General features: G+C 42.5%; 1 protein-coding gene across 1 annotated transcript in view; it reads left to right on the top strand.

Moving 5' to 3' along the window:
- LOC146788647 (IgGFc-binding protein-like) overlaps positions 1 to 16,783 on the top strand; it is a 279,601-nt gene that overhangs the window by 84,577 nt on the left and 178,241 nt on the right. The window contains exons 8-14 of the mRNA XM_085635859.1: positions 1,341 to 1,585; positions 4,074 to 4,357; positions 6,739 to 7,016; positions 8,694 to 9,292; positions 13,071 to 13,641; positions 15,641 to 15,843; positions 15,952 to 16,332. Of these exons, the coding sequence (XP_085491985.1) occupies positions 1,341 to 1,585; positions 4,074 to 4,357; positions 6,739 to 7,016; positions 8,694 to 9,292; positions 13,071 to 13,641; positions 15,641 to 15,843; positions 15,952 to 16,332 (2,561 nt within the window). The remainder of the gene's footprint in view (positions 1 to 1,340; positions 1,586 to 4,073; positions 4,358 to 6,738; positions 7,017 to 8,693; positions 9,293 to 13,070; positions 13,642 to 15,640; positions 15,844 to 15,951; positions 16,333 to 16,783) is intronic.

The following is a 16,783-nucleotide window of genomic DNA, read 5'->3' as shown; positions in this document are numbered from 1 at the left end:
GCCTGCTCTGTTTGGAGGAGCTCATTGGACGCATTGCTTTCAGATGCACATTGCTTGCTCTGTTTGGAGGAGCTCATTCTACGCATTTCTTGTGGATGCACAGTGCCTGCTTGGTTTAGAGTAGTTCATGCTTTGAATGTATGCAACCGATCATGCAGCTCAGTGTGTGAGTGGAATTCATGTTTTATGGCACCTGTGCCCACAGAGCACGCTTTGGAAGAAGAAAAGTAAGAAAACACAACTGAGGCAAAGAACCAAGAACTGAAGTTCTTTCTAAATCTCAACACAAAACCATTAAATAATGATATAAGTAGCATAAGCAAAGCAGTAGGTCTCAACGCCTGTGACTCTGGTGATGACATTTATTGGAGTCCCAAGTGGTGGTTTTGGTTTTGTCTTTGTTTGCAGCAAAAAAACATTAGGACGGCCATCCATGCATGTGCATGTGTGGCAGCCATCTTGCAATTCTTTTTCATGAATCAGCAAATGCATTTCAAGATGGCCTCTTCTGAGGCACGCATGCACATGTATGCTCAGGTTCTTCAAGCATACGAACAATTCCCAGATGGTTGCTGCAAATGTGCATGCAAGCAGGCTTCTTGGAATGCTTGGTCTTGCTTGTCATACATGTGTATGAAGGCACACACCCACACGCAAATCCTTTTTCTAATTCTTCATTAAAAAAAAACAAAATGTTTCTAATATGGTCGTCAATATGTGTGTGTAGGAAATTTGCTTATTAGTTGAGAGGGTTGGAAGCCCCACTCAATAAACAAAGTCCTTGTCAGAGTGAACCACAAAAGTCACTAAATAAACCTCTGCTTAACACTTTGGCACCTTGGCACAAAGCAGTCAGGCTTAACTTAGAGGCAAAATATAAAGTATTTGTTCCACACTTCAAACAGTAAAACAGTGAAAGCAGCAGGAAGGGTGGCCAATAGATTTACATCAGGGTGGGGGTGATACGATCATATTTCTTCTGGCCCTGTATGAGATGTTGCTGTAGCTATAAAATGCCCTTAAGAGGTGGGAGTGTGCACGGACAGCGAGATCAAGATGGAATCTTCAAACCTAAAGATTGTCTCCCTGGGTACAGAAACCAAATTGTCCGCAGTGATTAGACTAAGAAAGTCTGACACAAACAAACACTCATCCTTTGAAAAGTTACTCCTTGTTTGTTTGATGTGCTGGGATTCATTACATGAAAAGAAGGCTGCCAAATCAGGACTTGGGATCATGTCGCACATGGCACGTGGTAGCATGACACCTAGAGACTACATGAATAATTATGTTAAGTGTATACATGATATATATTCAAATTTGTTGTTGCCTTCTTTCAGAAGCAACATGTAGTGTGCACAGCGACCCTCACTACATCTCCTTCGACAAGCAAGCCCACACGTTTATGGGAACCTGCACGTACACGCTCTCGAAACTCTGCAACGGCAGCAGCCCGCTACCACCCTTCAACGTTGAAGCTGCAAACGAGCACCGGGGCGCCAACACCTATGTCTCCTATGTAAAGTATGTCACTGTTGAGGTGCATGGACTCCGAGTCACCCTGGAGAAGCAGAAAGTGGTGAAGGTAGGTGTTATTACTACTTGTATCCCCAACCCATGAACAACAATCAGGTGAATGCAGTAACCCATGGCATGAGGTACATTAAAGTATTTTAACACATGCCACAAAGATACTCGGCTGCCTATATCATATAAAAATAACTGTAGCCATAAACACTACATCTTGAAGTGACACACCTTTCTACCTCTCGTGATGCTTGGCAGGAACCCAACCTGGTGGCACACGTACAACGAGATGATAGACACACCAACCTGTTCTAACCAGTCATTCATGAAGTGTAAGCACCCAGATGTGTAGCGTACTTCTCCGCATCACGGATGACTACAATGTTAAACCAATTCACATAACATTCATACGTTTAGGTTCTCTACCAGCATACTAACATTTATGTTTAAGTTTTTACTTTTTATTTTTAAAAGTTTAGGGTTAAATGTTTAACATTCACTTACCGTATGCATACTTTACCTAATGCTACAAATGTAGAATCTGTGCATTGCAAACAATTTGCAAACCTAACGCTATGAAATTGGGAAAATGTAAAAATGTATATTTTCTTCTTTTTTTCTATTCACTGACAATGATGTTTCATAAAATATTTTCCTTCCATTGCATTCCCTTTGAAAAGTGATCCGTCGGCCCCTTTTCCACTCTTATTGCAGCTATACTTAGAAACATAGAATTTAAAAAATAGTCGCTTTAAAATATCAGTGTTTTCTTTTTTCTTCTCATGGAAAATGTTAGTAGAGAAATAGTTTTTTTGCCGCGCAACAGTGGCCTGAAGATGGGATATACTTTTGTGTCCTTTAACGCAATTCCTGTAACTCATACAACTGAGTTACCCACATGTAAATACATGTGGAGGTGTGAAGGATTATGGGAAGTGAATGCAAATGTTTGTGAACACTCACACATGAAGGCATGAGGGTTCATCTGCTTTTCCTTGGCCTTCTCCTGACACCCACTACTCATACGCTCCAGCTCTTGGTGACACTTCTGAAGGCAGAAAATCTGCAGGTGCAGCCGGGTTACTGAAGGCGTGAACGACAGTTCGGAATGCAAATGTGGCTCTGTGAAGTACCGCTTGCTTTTTCATGCAGAGGTGCAGAATTGTGTTGGGTGCAAATCGGAAATAATGAAAAGGAGAACTGTAGTGATTGTTCACCTCATAAAAGCATTTATTACCACAATAAGTTATACCTTCACATACCCTTATGCTTCAGCTCCCAAACATTTAATTCTATATTAATAAGTGCAAAGAAGACCCAGTCCTTTTTATTTGTACTAATTGCATATAAATGCTCCGTTTCATTCCCATTTTATATGTTTTGGGTTCACAAAGACATTGAAGAGTAGTCAACGAATCCTACAGAAGGGCTGCTTTACATACTCCAGATATGAATAGGCCCCTTGACGTTTAATACATGTCAGACTTCCTAGTTGTTCCAGGGGCACCTTTCATTTCACAGAGGTGCTGTGCTCACTTTTTCTGTCAGGTTCTGTTACTATACCTGTTCCGTCATGAGTGCCCTACACTCGTTGCTGATTTGCATGATTGCATTTTTCATTATTAGTATCTTCTTCCGTCCGATAGCGATGATGATGAACCATACATCCAGCTTTGGTGTTCTAGTTGACGTTGTTTTTTTTTCTTCTCCTAAATTTCTGTCTGTTTTTCATTCTGATTTTTCTTGTAAACATTAGCTTTCCTTGCTGGTCTGGCCATTCCTTCAAGATTAGATTCTCAATGGCTCCCCTCATTTCCATCTCTCTTAGTGTCCCTGACATCACCGAGTGCGGGTTCCAGCGGCCTCAGAGCCCTGCCAGCCCCTGGGTTTAGATATGCGTGTAATGCAGTCTCCTCTCATGTCTGAGTGGAGGGCTCAATTGGTGGAAATCCTACTGCTTGACACTGTCTCTCCACGAATGGGGGAGTATGTTGGAGGAAATTCCGATTGTGGATTCTTCTCCCCACTTTAGTGCTTCCCCAGTGCTCATAAATGGAAGTATGTTTCACAACCTGCAAACTCTAAACCAGGCATTTGTCTTTAACGGGGACTGAATTTCCAGTCCAAAGACCAGGCTCAACAGTTCATACACTGTGGTCTAAAGAACTTCTAAAATATTGTTATTTGTTTCTCGAAAAAGTAATTGATTATTTGTTTTTATCTTGAATTATATGTAATCATTTTGTTCACTTGATGAATAAGAAAATCATAGTTTTGTGGAAAACTCTATACAGTAGCCATTTAGAACAGGTTGTATAGATGAGACAGCCAAGAGGACTGATGAATGAATTGTAGAAATCTGAATGTACCTTGTGGGCACAAGTTTAGGCGGTGAATTGGGTAATATCACAAGGTATAATTTATAGCGTAACCGTTCTGCAATACTGTAAGTGCAGGTTCTTTATGAAAAGCCAGCTGTTGTATTAATGTATCATAGATGGAGGTGACATCTGTATGGTTGCCATAAATATACTGTCTCTTTATAGGTTAATGGTATCAGAAGCAACCTACCATTCACGCACGTGAGTGGACTCAACGTCCACCTTAGCGGTGCGTTTGTTGTACTCACCACGGGGTTTGGCCTCCGAGTGAAGTTTGACGGGAACCACAGAGTGGAAGTGACCCTGCCCAGTGTCTTCAAAGGTGAGGTGTGCGGCATCTGTGGCAACTACAACGGCGACAAGAAGGATGATTTCATGAACCCATCCGGTCAGCAGGAGCCCAACTCCGCTAGCTTTGGAAACAGCTGGCAGGTTTATAATGACTCGAGGTATGTACATGGTCCATACAACACTTGTGTACGTATGCAAGCTGTTGCAGGCCTAGCACTGTCCCTGAAGGCCTGTGTGTGTGCTGCACCAGGCACCGTGCAAAAACTAGGTCAGAGGAGATTGGTTTTGGAAGATTCAAACATCCTAACTATGTATATTGACTTCTTGTAGAGGGTGTCCCGGGTACAGACTTGTTAGTCCTAGCTTCTATTTCTATAAGAATATACTTCTTGAAAATAAAGTACTTTTGACATACACCTGTGCATTGTGTTGGGGTGCATTGAGACAACATGGTGTGTTAGACCACAGGATGCTTTATGGTCTCCTGGGTAGAACAGTGTATGCGTTTATCCAGTTTTAGTCTTTACCCTTTCCAGGGCCTGATTTATATTTCGACAGATGGGTTACTCCATCACAACAGGGAAGGATATACAGATATCCCATCCGCCGAAATATAAACTCCATTATATCCTATGGGATTTAAATTTCAGCGGACGGGATATCCGTCACTGTTGTGACGAAGTAACCCGTCCAGCCTCTAGTCTGGAATTATTCACCTAGAGCCTCTTTTAAGCAGGCTTATTCATGGAGCATGTTAGCTTTGTTACAAGGAAGAACCCAAGCAGAGGTTGTGGTATATTTGTACTTTGAGTCTGCGACTGTCAAGGATCATTGAACTACGGGCTTGATGTGCAAGATTCCATTGTGCTTGGACTTGAGTGAACAGAACCTACTTTTGTGAATCGATCTCTGTACTCTTAGGTCCGTCTCACAAATCCCAATTTGCAGGTCTTTCCCCCTAAGAGCAGCCTGTTTTCCTTGAAGGATCCAGCACTCTCTTTTTTAAAGAAACGTTTCCAATTTGAGAAAACTTCAGTCGGAGGAGGTAGGTAGTGGTCCCCTTAACCCGTGCGTACTTCCCCTAAGTCTACCAACCTATTCTCAAAGGGCAGTGGGGTGTCCTTGGGACATCCTTGCCCTTTGAGATTCATTTGAGGAGCAAGCAACTGATCAATGGTTTACGACTGGAATTGCGGTTCAAATTGGAAGTAATTCGCTTTTCACACCCCTTCCAAATTATTGATCCAGTACAGGCTGGAAACCCCATTTTATGAGTCAGGAATTATTTTGGGCTCCTAAAATTGGTCCTGTAGATAGCAGATAGTGATTTACTATCACAAACCCAGCCATTTTGAGAATCCCTGGGTTTGCAATCGTAAAATCCTTTGGTACATCAGGCTCCTTGTGTCATAGTTACAGATACAGAGTCTTCCATTTGGTGACTTTATTCTGTCTTTTGTTTGCTATCAAGTTAACCTGGGAAATCCTTACTGAAAGTGGCAGTACCTATAGAGGGGCGTGTGCAATGCTTGTTTTCAATGATTGACCATCCATGGCTCAAAGTGTTCCCCTTGTCCACCAGTTGTGGGTTCTGTCCTCCCATGATGTCACTTCCAGAGGTGGATCACAGGAATGGATCTCAAAGTCCTCAACAGTAGTATCAAGTTCCTTGTACCATACTAAGGTGTATCTATATCAAGACGATGATTGGCTCTTGCACCAGAGCCGGATAAACATCATTTGCTTCCCTGGATGTTGAATTTAATCCGTCCTTCAAGCCTTAGCTTCTTGACACATCACTCAAGACTTATTTTACAATGACGTGGCCAGCGGCTGGATCTGGGTAAAGCAGTCTACTACCATCTTCGGTCTGGTTCTCGCTGTATAAAACTGCATATATATAACTTAATAAATGCATTTGGGTGTTTGTCTTGCTCTGTGCCTCACCTGCTTATCGTGATTATAAGGTGTTTTGGGACTTTGGTCCACATGTCAGAACACCTGATGCTTGAGTGTGGTAGACTCTCTGGACCATGCATGCTGATTTGTGCCATAAGTAACCAACATTTTATGGGTTGTCTGTGTTAATTTTTATACTTCAGCACTAGTTGTATGATCAGCTCACCTCTGTTTGTGAGTTGATTGGAGATTGTGCACATCAAACAGTGATATAGGATAGCTATTTCTCTACTTAGGAATCAATAGTTCATTCAAGGACAAGTAGACATGAGCATGTGCCGGAGAGGGTGCGACACACAGATGTGGCAGCAGGATGCATGTCCGCTTCACCAAAGGAAGTCAATGAGATGAGGTGGTACATACCAGTCTCGTCTTGGTTCTGCCTTGCTCCATCCCCCAAAAAGGGCTCATCTTGCTGCCATACCGTCATTGTTTTACTCATTCATTTTCTTTTAAGAAATAGAAATATTACTCACACAGCTACCTTATCTATTTACTATCAAATGTCAGCGTGGCACACTAATGTTCAAAACAACTAATTTTGTACTGCAAAGCTGACTTCACCACCTTCTGTTTTTAGTTGTTTGCCAGATATCGGCATTGAGCCAAACTGCACAGATGCGGATAAAGACCTTATCCAAAGCCCCCTATTTTGTGGGATTCTGACTGACCCGAATGGACCCTTCAGCACCTGCCACGGAAAAATTGACCCAACAGCTTATTTTGGTGCCTGCCTCTTCGACTTGTGTGCCCTCGACATGGACATAGGAAGTCTGTGTAACAACCTTGAGTCTTATGCAGCAGCTTGTCAGGCGGACGGCATCTCGGTCGGCTCCTGGAGAAACGACACATTCTGCGGTGAGTATAAACACCACAAAAACCACATGAGTCTGGCAGTGTCACGTTTGCAGGGGGTAGAGTATAATGTCCAGTTGTTTTCATTGTTGAGTGAAATTCCTAATTACAAGTAAACTGGCTATGCAACAATTTATTTACTTATTGTAAAATTGGGCACCTTCTTGCATGTATTGGAACAGCCACAGTTTGTATCATCCAGAGATGCTACTGATACCATAATGGAGTTGTGACTCCTTACCCTCTGAACTACAGGTGGTATTTAAGTATCTTGCCTTCCGTCATTTGTCAGGAATCCTAGAAACAGAAGATGAACATACTCTAAGATGTCAATCCAAGCTGCAGAAGGAAATGCTTTAGAGAGTTTTGGCACGGCCAAGGAATGCTAAGGGAGATGTGAGTGTAGTGGGGTCCAGCATAGTTTCAATGGGGTCAGATGCATGCCAGATTTCCAAGCCCACCCATGAGTGGATAAAAAGATTTCTTTATATTTAGATTTATGGTATGCAATTCTGTTCAGATGTAGATATCCTGATATTGGGTCTTGCCCTCCCGCCTGTTGGGAAACTGCTTATTAGGAATCATTCTTAATACCACACGGATTTAGCACAATGCACAAGGTTGCTTTTTAGTAGTTGTTGGAGACACACACCGTGTTTCTCTGAAAAGCTAAGTAAATTTAGGGAAAATCATAACCGCATACTGAGAGAGTCATAAAAGAGTAATAATACCTAGGAAGGCATGGGATAGGTAGAATGGGAGAGGGGTGGTGAGTACGCAAGACCATGGGCTAGAGGAAAGGGCAGGATGAAAATGTCTGAGAGTTATTGCCTCCACTCAGATCCAATGTAGATTTCTAATGTAGACCATGATATGTCAAGGTTTTCCCCAGGCCTCCCTAGAACACTCAGCAGCAATAGGTTAAGGCACTTCTGCGCTAGATTACTGCTGGTAGTGACTGGTTTGCCTTCCTTTGCGTGCTGAGGCTCACCCTCCCAGTGCAAATAGAAGCACTAGTGCATCAAGACAACTGACCGTGGTTCTCCAACACCACTCCAAGAGACCCGGCGCGTCCTATGTTTGAAAGCAAGTGTTCACTAAGAGATGCAATTCTCTCCACAAACAGAGCTGAAGGTTTAGGGAGGGTTAGAACACACTGATGAGTGGTGCTACGTAGAACAGAGAGAAGCTCTGGTTGGTTGCGCTTCCCATTGTTGGATATTTGTACTAGGTAGTTGTTAAGAGGTTGGAGTTCTGTTGATGGACATTCCAATGTCTGAAAGTTACTGTTCATTTGGAGAAAAGGATTGTGGTTGGATGGTGCGTAGAGTGAGTTTGCAGTCTCAGGCAGCCCATTCGAATGGTGGAAATGGAGTGAGTCTTGAGAAGGCTGCAACTGTAAGCACAGGGATATCAGGAAATAGCAACCCTTTTACTACTTTGAAGCCACTCAAAGTGCCAATTATCTTGAACAATGCGTCACTAAATAGCCAATAAAAAACATGTTATGTTAGTATGTTACCAATGGGTTATTAACAAGCAACATCTGCTGTGGGTTGCTGAGTGCAAGAGCAGAAACCCTATCTTAGTAGTCCGTGGGCCCTAGGCGTAAAAAGATTGTGTTTCAATGCAAAACTTTAATTTACTCATTCAATATTAAATACAAATTGTCTCTTCTAGCAATTTCCTGTGAACCCAATAGTCACTATCAACAATGTGGCAACGCCTGCCCAGCAACCTGCGTGAATCCCAACTCACCTTCACCCTGCGGCCGTCCATGCATTGAAGGCTGCGTTTGCGACAGTGGGTATCTCCTCTACAATGACAAGTGTGTCCCTCACACTCAGTGCGGGTGTTGGGAGGATGGAAAGCACTATCCAGTTGGATCTGAACACTGGACCGACAACACCTGCTCCAAAAAGTGCCGCTGTCCATCCCAAGGGGGCAGTTTGGTGTGTAATGATGATTCGTGTGGGAAGGACCAGTACTGCGGGATTTCTAATGGGGTTCCCAGCTGTGACCCCTACACTTACGGCATTTGTTTAATCTCAGGAGACCCTCACTACACCACCTTCGATAAGGAGACCCATCACTTTATGGGGATCTGCACCTACACGCTGGCCAAGCTCTGCACCAACTCCTCCTCACTGCCATATTTCAACGTGGAGGCCAAGAATGAGCACCGTGGGAACCCATCAGTGTCCTACGTGGCAAAGGTCATAGTGGACGTCTATGGCCAACAAATACAAATTATCAGGAATGAGCCAAACCGTGTTCTGGTGAGTACATCAACAGGATGCAGGACATGGGCACTATACCAAAGGTTCTGCAGTTTTTATTTTTGGGTAAATGTAAATTAATTATTTCCATATTGATTTATTAGCAGTAAATACTACTCCGGATAAAAGTTATTTTTGGTAAATGAGTTTTGCTATAAAAAACTGCATTTTCTTAGACTATTTTCATAAGATGAAAAAGTATAGCAGTGAAATTTAACACAGCACTTTGAATATTATTCATCTCAGTGAAAAAGTATGAGAAAGATAGCTTGCCCTGGTACTTAAGTGTGAACTCACAAACCGATTTGACACTGGGAAACTATGTTGTACTATGAAGCATGTGCTGGACATGTGCTCCCTAGTGGCAGATGATAACAGATCACACAGCCTATCTCACTGGAGAGTAGAGCTGGGATCAAACTTCAAAACTGATAATAGACATTTTCAGAGTGTCTGTTTTTCCAATACCAGGAACAACTTAAAATGAAAATTGAATGAGTTTATAATATTGCTTTTAAGTTGAATATTTATTCAGCCAATAAAAACACTTTATGTGAAGATAAATTGACATAAAGGGCATACATATTTTAATGTATGAGGTTATTTTAGAAACCAAAACCCACCTTTGGGTGGCCTTTTCAGTGGTTTCAGAAGTGTATTATCGTTCTCTGGCATAAATGACCTAAAATTTACATCCACAGTAAATTGCTATAGTTTTCAGGACCTTCATTTCCAAGCCCGAAGTTTATCAGACAAAGATGTTGGTCTGCCTGTCCACCAATCTTTCATGTCCATGTTCCTGGCAGGCTGTGTAGCTGAAGAAGTGTACGTCATTATACAATTCTAATTAAGCTATATCTGGAGAAAGTGGTGCAGGCCGCCATGAACAACAATAGTACAAAAGTGCACTTATACAGCTCTTCTGTGGTCCCCTAGTTGCCGATCCATATATACGGATCCTCTAGACACCGATCCATCAACACGGTTCCTCTAGACTCCAATCCACCTATACAGATCCTCTAGGCACTGATCCATCGATACAGATCCACTAGGTGCCGATCCATTAATACAGATCCTCTAGATGCCAATCCATCAATACAGATCCTCTAGGTGCCGATCCACCAATCTGATTCCTTTAGTAGTCAGTCCATCATTACGGATCTTCTAGTAACTGATCCATCAATACGGATCCTGTAGACACCCATCCATCAATATGGATCTTCTAGACACCGATCCATCAATACAGATCCTCTAGACACCGAACTATCAATTTGGACCCTCTAGACACTGATCCATCAATACAGATCCTCCAGGTGTCGATCCACCAATATGAATCGTTTAGTCACCAGTCCATCATTCAGGATCCTCTAGACACCGATCCATCAATACGGATCCTCTAGACACCGATCCATAAATACGGATCCTCTAGACACTGATCCGACCCATCAATACAGATCCTCTAGACACCAATCCATAAATACGGATCCTCTAGACACCGATCCATCAATATGGATCCTCTAGGTGTCGATCCACCAATATGAATCGTTTAGAGACCAGTCCATCAATACGGATCCTCTAGACACTGATTCATCTATATGAATCCTCTAGACACCAATCCTTCAATACAGATCTTCTAGACACCGACCCATCAATACGGATTCTCTAAGTGGCGATCCATCAATATAAATCCTTTAGTCGCCAGTCCATCAATACAGATACTCTAGGCGCTGATCCATCAATACGTATCCTCTAGGTGCTGATCCATCAATTTGAATGCTCTAGGCACTTGTAATGAGACAAATGAGACATGGTTCAACAGAGTATCCTGCCCAATAAACTCTAAGGAATGCTTAGGGTCCGTGCTCAAAATCCCAGATTAGTGTTAAATTACTATATAGTAGACCTTAGATGAGACTGTACACTGGAGTTATTGTGTAAGTCTGAAATACCTTTAATATGAGGATACCATCAGGAATCAGTCAGGCTCACCCCTCCTAAGAGCTCTTGAGTGCTTGAGTGAGTGCTCAGGTGTCATGGCTGTGGGTGCAGGAAGGCTCTAAGGCCTCATTAGATCTCGGGGATCAGATGAAAAATTGTTCCTTCTTGCCATACCAGCCCACATAGACTCATGGGAGGCTCACCATTTCCACCAGGTGACAAACGAATGACATCCACGGACCTAACCGCGCCATATTTGAAGATAGTAGTTAGACCTCCGGTGGACAGAGTTGCGGACCATCTCCTGCTCCCGTTGTTACCAGGTGGGCCCACCCTTAGAGTGGACCATTGTGTAGAACATCCCCATGATCCAGTAGGAAGACAAGATCTCTTAGATGCTCACACCCTCAGGATTTTTCTCCCCCAGATGGGCCCAACACAGCTGCCCACTGACAGTTGGACATGTCTCCAGCTTCATGAATGAAGGAAGAACATTCTCTGCTAGGATTCCTCTTTTTGACATCCTAAACAAGGATATTTGTTAGCCCTTTTTTACTGTTATGTGTTCTCTATGATTACCCAATTTATTTGGCTCTAATGAAATTTCACCACCCAGGATTCAGGTTGTCACGTACCCAGCGCTGTTTTATGATGATGACGTGGCTCTATACTTTCCGGCCTGTAAGGGGCTAAAAAGCATACTGAGGCCACAAACAAATGTGTCCAGATCAATAAGAACAGGCAATGCCATTTGGGAGCAAAGGTTGGCCATGGTATTTGTACGTAATTCCTCCTGATGTGTCTTGAAAATAAGCAGGAAGAGGCTAAAGGAGGTTGAAGGGTTTACCTATTTCATAAATCAGATGTTGTAATGGATACTCCAGGTAAGGTTCAATGCCTAACGGCAAAACTGGGGAAATCGGGTGCTAAAATTATAGTTTGATGTTGAACAATGGGTTTAACAATGGATAAAGGTTTGCTAAAATATGGCTGGTGCTGGAAAGGCATGGAGGAGGCATATTCAGGTGCCAGGCTACAAACCTCAGATGTAATACCCGAGGCGCAGGCACTGTTGTCCTATCAAGAATATATATTCACCCATCACATACTGAACAGAGGTATGAGCAATTCAGAATGAAAATGCTGCTTCTTCGAGAACTTACCGAGACACAAACAGATGGATAGTTCTCCTCATGTTGAAGAAATACCTCAGAAATTGTATTTCATGTACTGTGGCCTTCCCTCTTTATGCTGTAAAGTTTGTAAGAGTCCAGAATAATGAGTGCTTGTCCTTTGGTGGGGACAAGCAATTCATAAATGAGTCTACAATATATTGTCCTACATAAAATAGAAAAAGATTTAACACTTCTACCCTACTTGTAGTAAACACAACAACTGGTATGTCAAGTGATCTAGTTAGACGTTGTTTATTAAAAGTAATATGAAAGGAAACATTTAGCTCTCGCCTTATGATTTTGAAAAAATAGATCAGAATGTATGGCCCGATTCACAAAAGTAATCTGAGACGAAATCCTAACTTTACTACTCCTAAATGCCTTTTGTGAATACTGAAAGTCGTAAAGTTAGGATTTCGTCTCAGATTACTTTTGTGAATCGGGCCATACATTCTGATCTATTTTTTCAAAATCATAAGGCGAGAGCTAAATGTTTCCTTCCATATTACTTTTAATAAACAACGTCTAACTTATGTGAATCGGGCCCATAGTCTCTTGCTTACTTACATTGTGCTGTGACGTATTTCAGTCCTAACTCAAATGAAAGCGATGTCATAACCTGAAGACGTATATACAATAATGAAATGCATTTCCTTTTTATCTAGATTAATGGGCTCTGGGTGAACCTACCTGCAAGTCTGACTAATGGTTCCATCATCGTGGGGCGGAGTGGAAGGTACATCGCATTGGAGACAGATTTCTCACTCACCGTTTCCTACGATACTGATCACTCCATGGAAGTCAAGGTGCCAACCACTTACTTCAACCAGACGTGTGGAATGTGCGGAAATTTCAACAGCCACAGACAAGATGATTACATGATGGCCAATGGGCAACAGGCCCAGAATACCAACCAGTTTGGAAACAGCTGGAATGTTGAGAAAGGCAATCCATTGTGTGATGAAGTGGTAAGGCCGACGCCAGTCGTTTGCCCACCAGATTTGGAGGCCCTCTACAAGAGCTACCAGTTCTGTGGACTCTTAACCAGTAAAGATGGGCCATTCAGGGAGTGCCATTCTGCAATTAATCCAGAAGGCTTCTTCGATAGCTGTGTCTTCGACCTCTGTGCTATGGGTGACGATATTCCAACACTGTGCAATGCTCTGGAGGCGTATGCAGATGCGTGCCAGCGAGCTGGAGTATCTCTTCCTCCCTGGAGAGACCCTGATACTTGTGGTAAGTATTGCTGTAGAGGAGTAAGGGATTTGTCATGCTTAGTATCCTGGCTATTATTTTCCTTCAAACATACCAACATTTCAAAGCAAAATTGGATGGAGAGAAAAAAGCAACACCGGAGATGGAGAAACATTCTGGTAACTGTAACTTCAGAACACCCAAATATATACCTCTTTTCAGTTAGGTCAGTGTCTTAGGACATCACCTCTGCTGACCCATATGGAGCTTCAGCATGCGATATCGTCCTTCATTTGATAGGCTTTATGCCAGTATTAATAAAGTTTAAGAGGATACAGAGGATCGTAAATCATTTGTTAAACAAGAATAATGTAACAAAATAGTGAAAAATTACAATTTAATGTTGGAGTAAGAAAAACTCAATAAGAATGAATTTGTCTTGAAAATGCCTTCAACGTGTTAGATACTTGGGATGTCCCTGCTCCCCAGGAGAAGGGGGTTCAAGTTCAGAGTCACATTGGAAAAAGTGTAAACTTCCAATACAAAATAGAAAATACTCAGTGAGACAAGCAGGCCCACCATGGATGACTAGTCTGGGCTTGACACGCCATTGAACCTATACCCTTCAGGTTTGCGTAGGGAAATCATACTATAAACATGTCTCCTTCTACAGCCAGCCTTATTCTGCACTTCCTGGAACTTACATGACAAGCTATGGAGAACCACAGCTCTCAGGGGACCCACTGTACATGGCGTTCATTTAGAGTCATGTAAAAAGATATACGTGGTGCAGAGTTGATAAGAGTAGCCACATCGTAGTTACCATTTGGAAGTAGTAGTAAGACCGCCTTAAGAACAGTCACAGTCCGGGGAGGCGCAGTAAGCTTTCACAGGCCCAGAGAGAACACTTTTACAAGCAGCCCCTGGGCTAAATCCCCAACCCGAGTTTACACTAAGAAGGCATAAATAATGCTTAATTGTTTCTGAGCTCCACGCCAGCTAATTGTGTTCCTTCCTCATTTAATAGGATGAGACAAGCCCAGTTCATGAAAGCATTAACAATAGGACAGAGAGCACAGGCGGATGGCGCTCTTTTAGCAAGGCCTGAAACCCTGGATAAACCTTTGTTGCAGATTAAACTATAAGAGAGGGCGAGCAGATAATGGAGTGTGACCTCTCAATCAATCCAGCTCAGGTCAGCAAGAGAGCTACACGATTCAGAAGTATGTGATAACATTTTATTCATTTTTATTCTCAAAGTACATCATCATAAACAGCTATCCAAGACAAAAGACATAGTACTAAGTTAGTGCAAATGGCTATGAGACAAAATACCCAGACATGGAATAATACATCCAGGAAATATGCATAAATAACACTCAAGCACAGAAGCCAACCTGGGGCTCTTCTGAGATCACGTTTCATATAGAACTATTTCATAGCAGTTATCAAGCAGTGCAGAAGCTTAGCCAGAATCGAGACATCAATATAGCGTATCTAATTCTAAGCCAGGCAGGTACAGAGAGCAGCCACACAGGATCTGAAGCTCCCGATGACATATAAAGGGCGAATGCATAGTGTATAAGAATTGATTCACAATATGATCATGACAACGTACCACCCTAAATTACAGGAGACACACTGTATATTATCGTCTGTTTAACGTAGCATGTACACTGTCCTAATCCATTAAAATATATCAATCGTGCAAAGCATTAGAGCTAAATAAGCTTCAAGATGCCAGATTTTAAAAACACATGGCCACCCTATTCAGAGTGAGAAGAAGGTGACCCAGTCAAGCCTCCACTTTTATCCAGACCCCATCTGTTTCATCATGTCCTTCGGCATCCTTCATTGGTTCCAGATCAGAGCATTGTTTATAAAGACAGACAAGGAGCTCATCAGATGAAGGGAGATGTGAGAAGAAAAGGTAGCCTAGAGCGGGGAAGAAGTACAACCTTGGAGATTAAAGTATACATATGATATTGATTCAATGGTGGTCATTAGGGCAGTCTGGTCACATATTCCATTTTTTTTTCAGGATGGGGGAGCTGCAGTCCCAATGGTCACTACAATGTCTGCATGTCCGCCTGTCCTGCAACCTGTCTTGACCGATTGGCCCCCAACAACTGCTCGAAGCCTTGTGTTGAGGGCTGTGAGTGCGATGATGGCTTTGTGCTGAGTGGAGGTTCCTGTGTTCATGTTTCCGATTGTGGATGTTGGTACAAGAACCAGTACTACAAGGTGAGATAAAAACTATATGATGGTTAAAATGGGGATAGTAAATATATGGTTCCATGATGATATAACATATTATATGGATGTTTTCTGATGTGATTCATTCTCTTTTAGAAAGGCGACAGCTTTTTGGAAGAGAACTGTGAGAGGAAATGTGAGTGCCAGGGGAATAACTTCATGAACTGCTCTGCACAAGTCTGTAGTGCTGATGAAGTCTGCAAGATTCACAATGGTCACTGGAGTTGTCAGCCGCCTAGCACTGCCACCTGCCACATCTACGGTGACCCGCACTACACAACATTCGATGGGACACTTCACCACTTCCAGGGGTCCTGTAACTACACTGTCACCGAGACCTGTGGAAACACCCCCACGAGATTCAGTGTTACCACCCGCAACGAGCACCGTGGCAGCCCGAGCTGGACCGCTCTGAACTCTGTAGCACTCATTGTGAAGGGCAATCACATCGCACTGAGGAAGAACAGGGTGATTTATGTGAGTATACTGTGAAAGCTATTGAGATTCGGGCATGGTATATTGCTTTGCTCAGTATATAACAAATGGTGGTACAGTTAAGACGGTCTAATAGTTTCCCGATTAATCTTCCTGCTGAAGTTCCTATGCATAACCAGAACATCACAGATATCATTCTTGCTCGACCAACACAACTCATCTGTTCTTTCTTATCCGTTAAAAGGAATATAACTGACCTGAGTAACTGTATCATATCTCATAAGAATCATAAATGTTTATATCTGATCTATATCCCTGCTCCGACAATATGCAGAACATGCTCATCATACACATCCTCGTCTACTTGAAAGACCCACTTGTGAATCATTACTATCATCACATCATGTGAATACTTACAGTAAGAAGTATAGGATAACCAGATAAGGTTTATTTTGCACACATTTAATTTCAGATGCTGCTGCATAAACCTATG

Source organism: Triturus cristatus, chromosome 11, assembly GCF_964204655.1.
Source record: "Triturus cristatus chromosome 11, aTriCri1.1, whole genome shotgun sequence".
NCBI classification, from domain to species: domain Eukaryota; kingdom Metazoa; phylum Chordata; class Amphibia; order Caudata; family Salamandridae; genus Triturus; species Triturus cristatus.
This window is presented reverse-complemented; position numbering and strand designations above follow the sequence as displayed.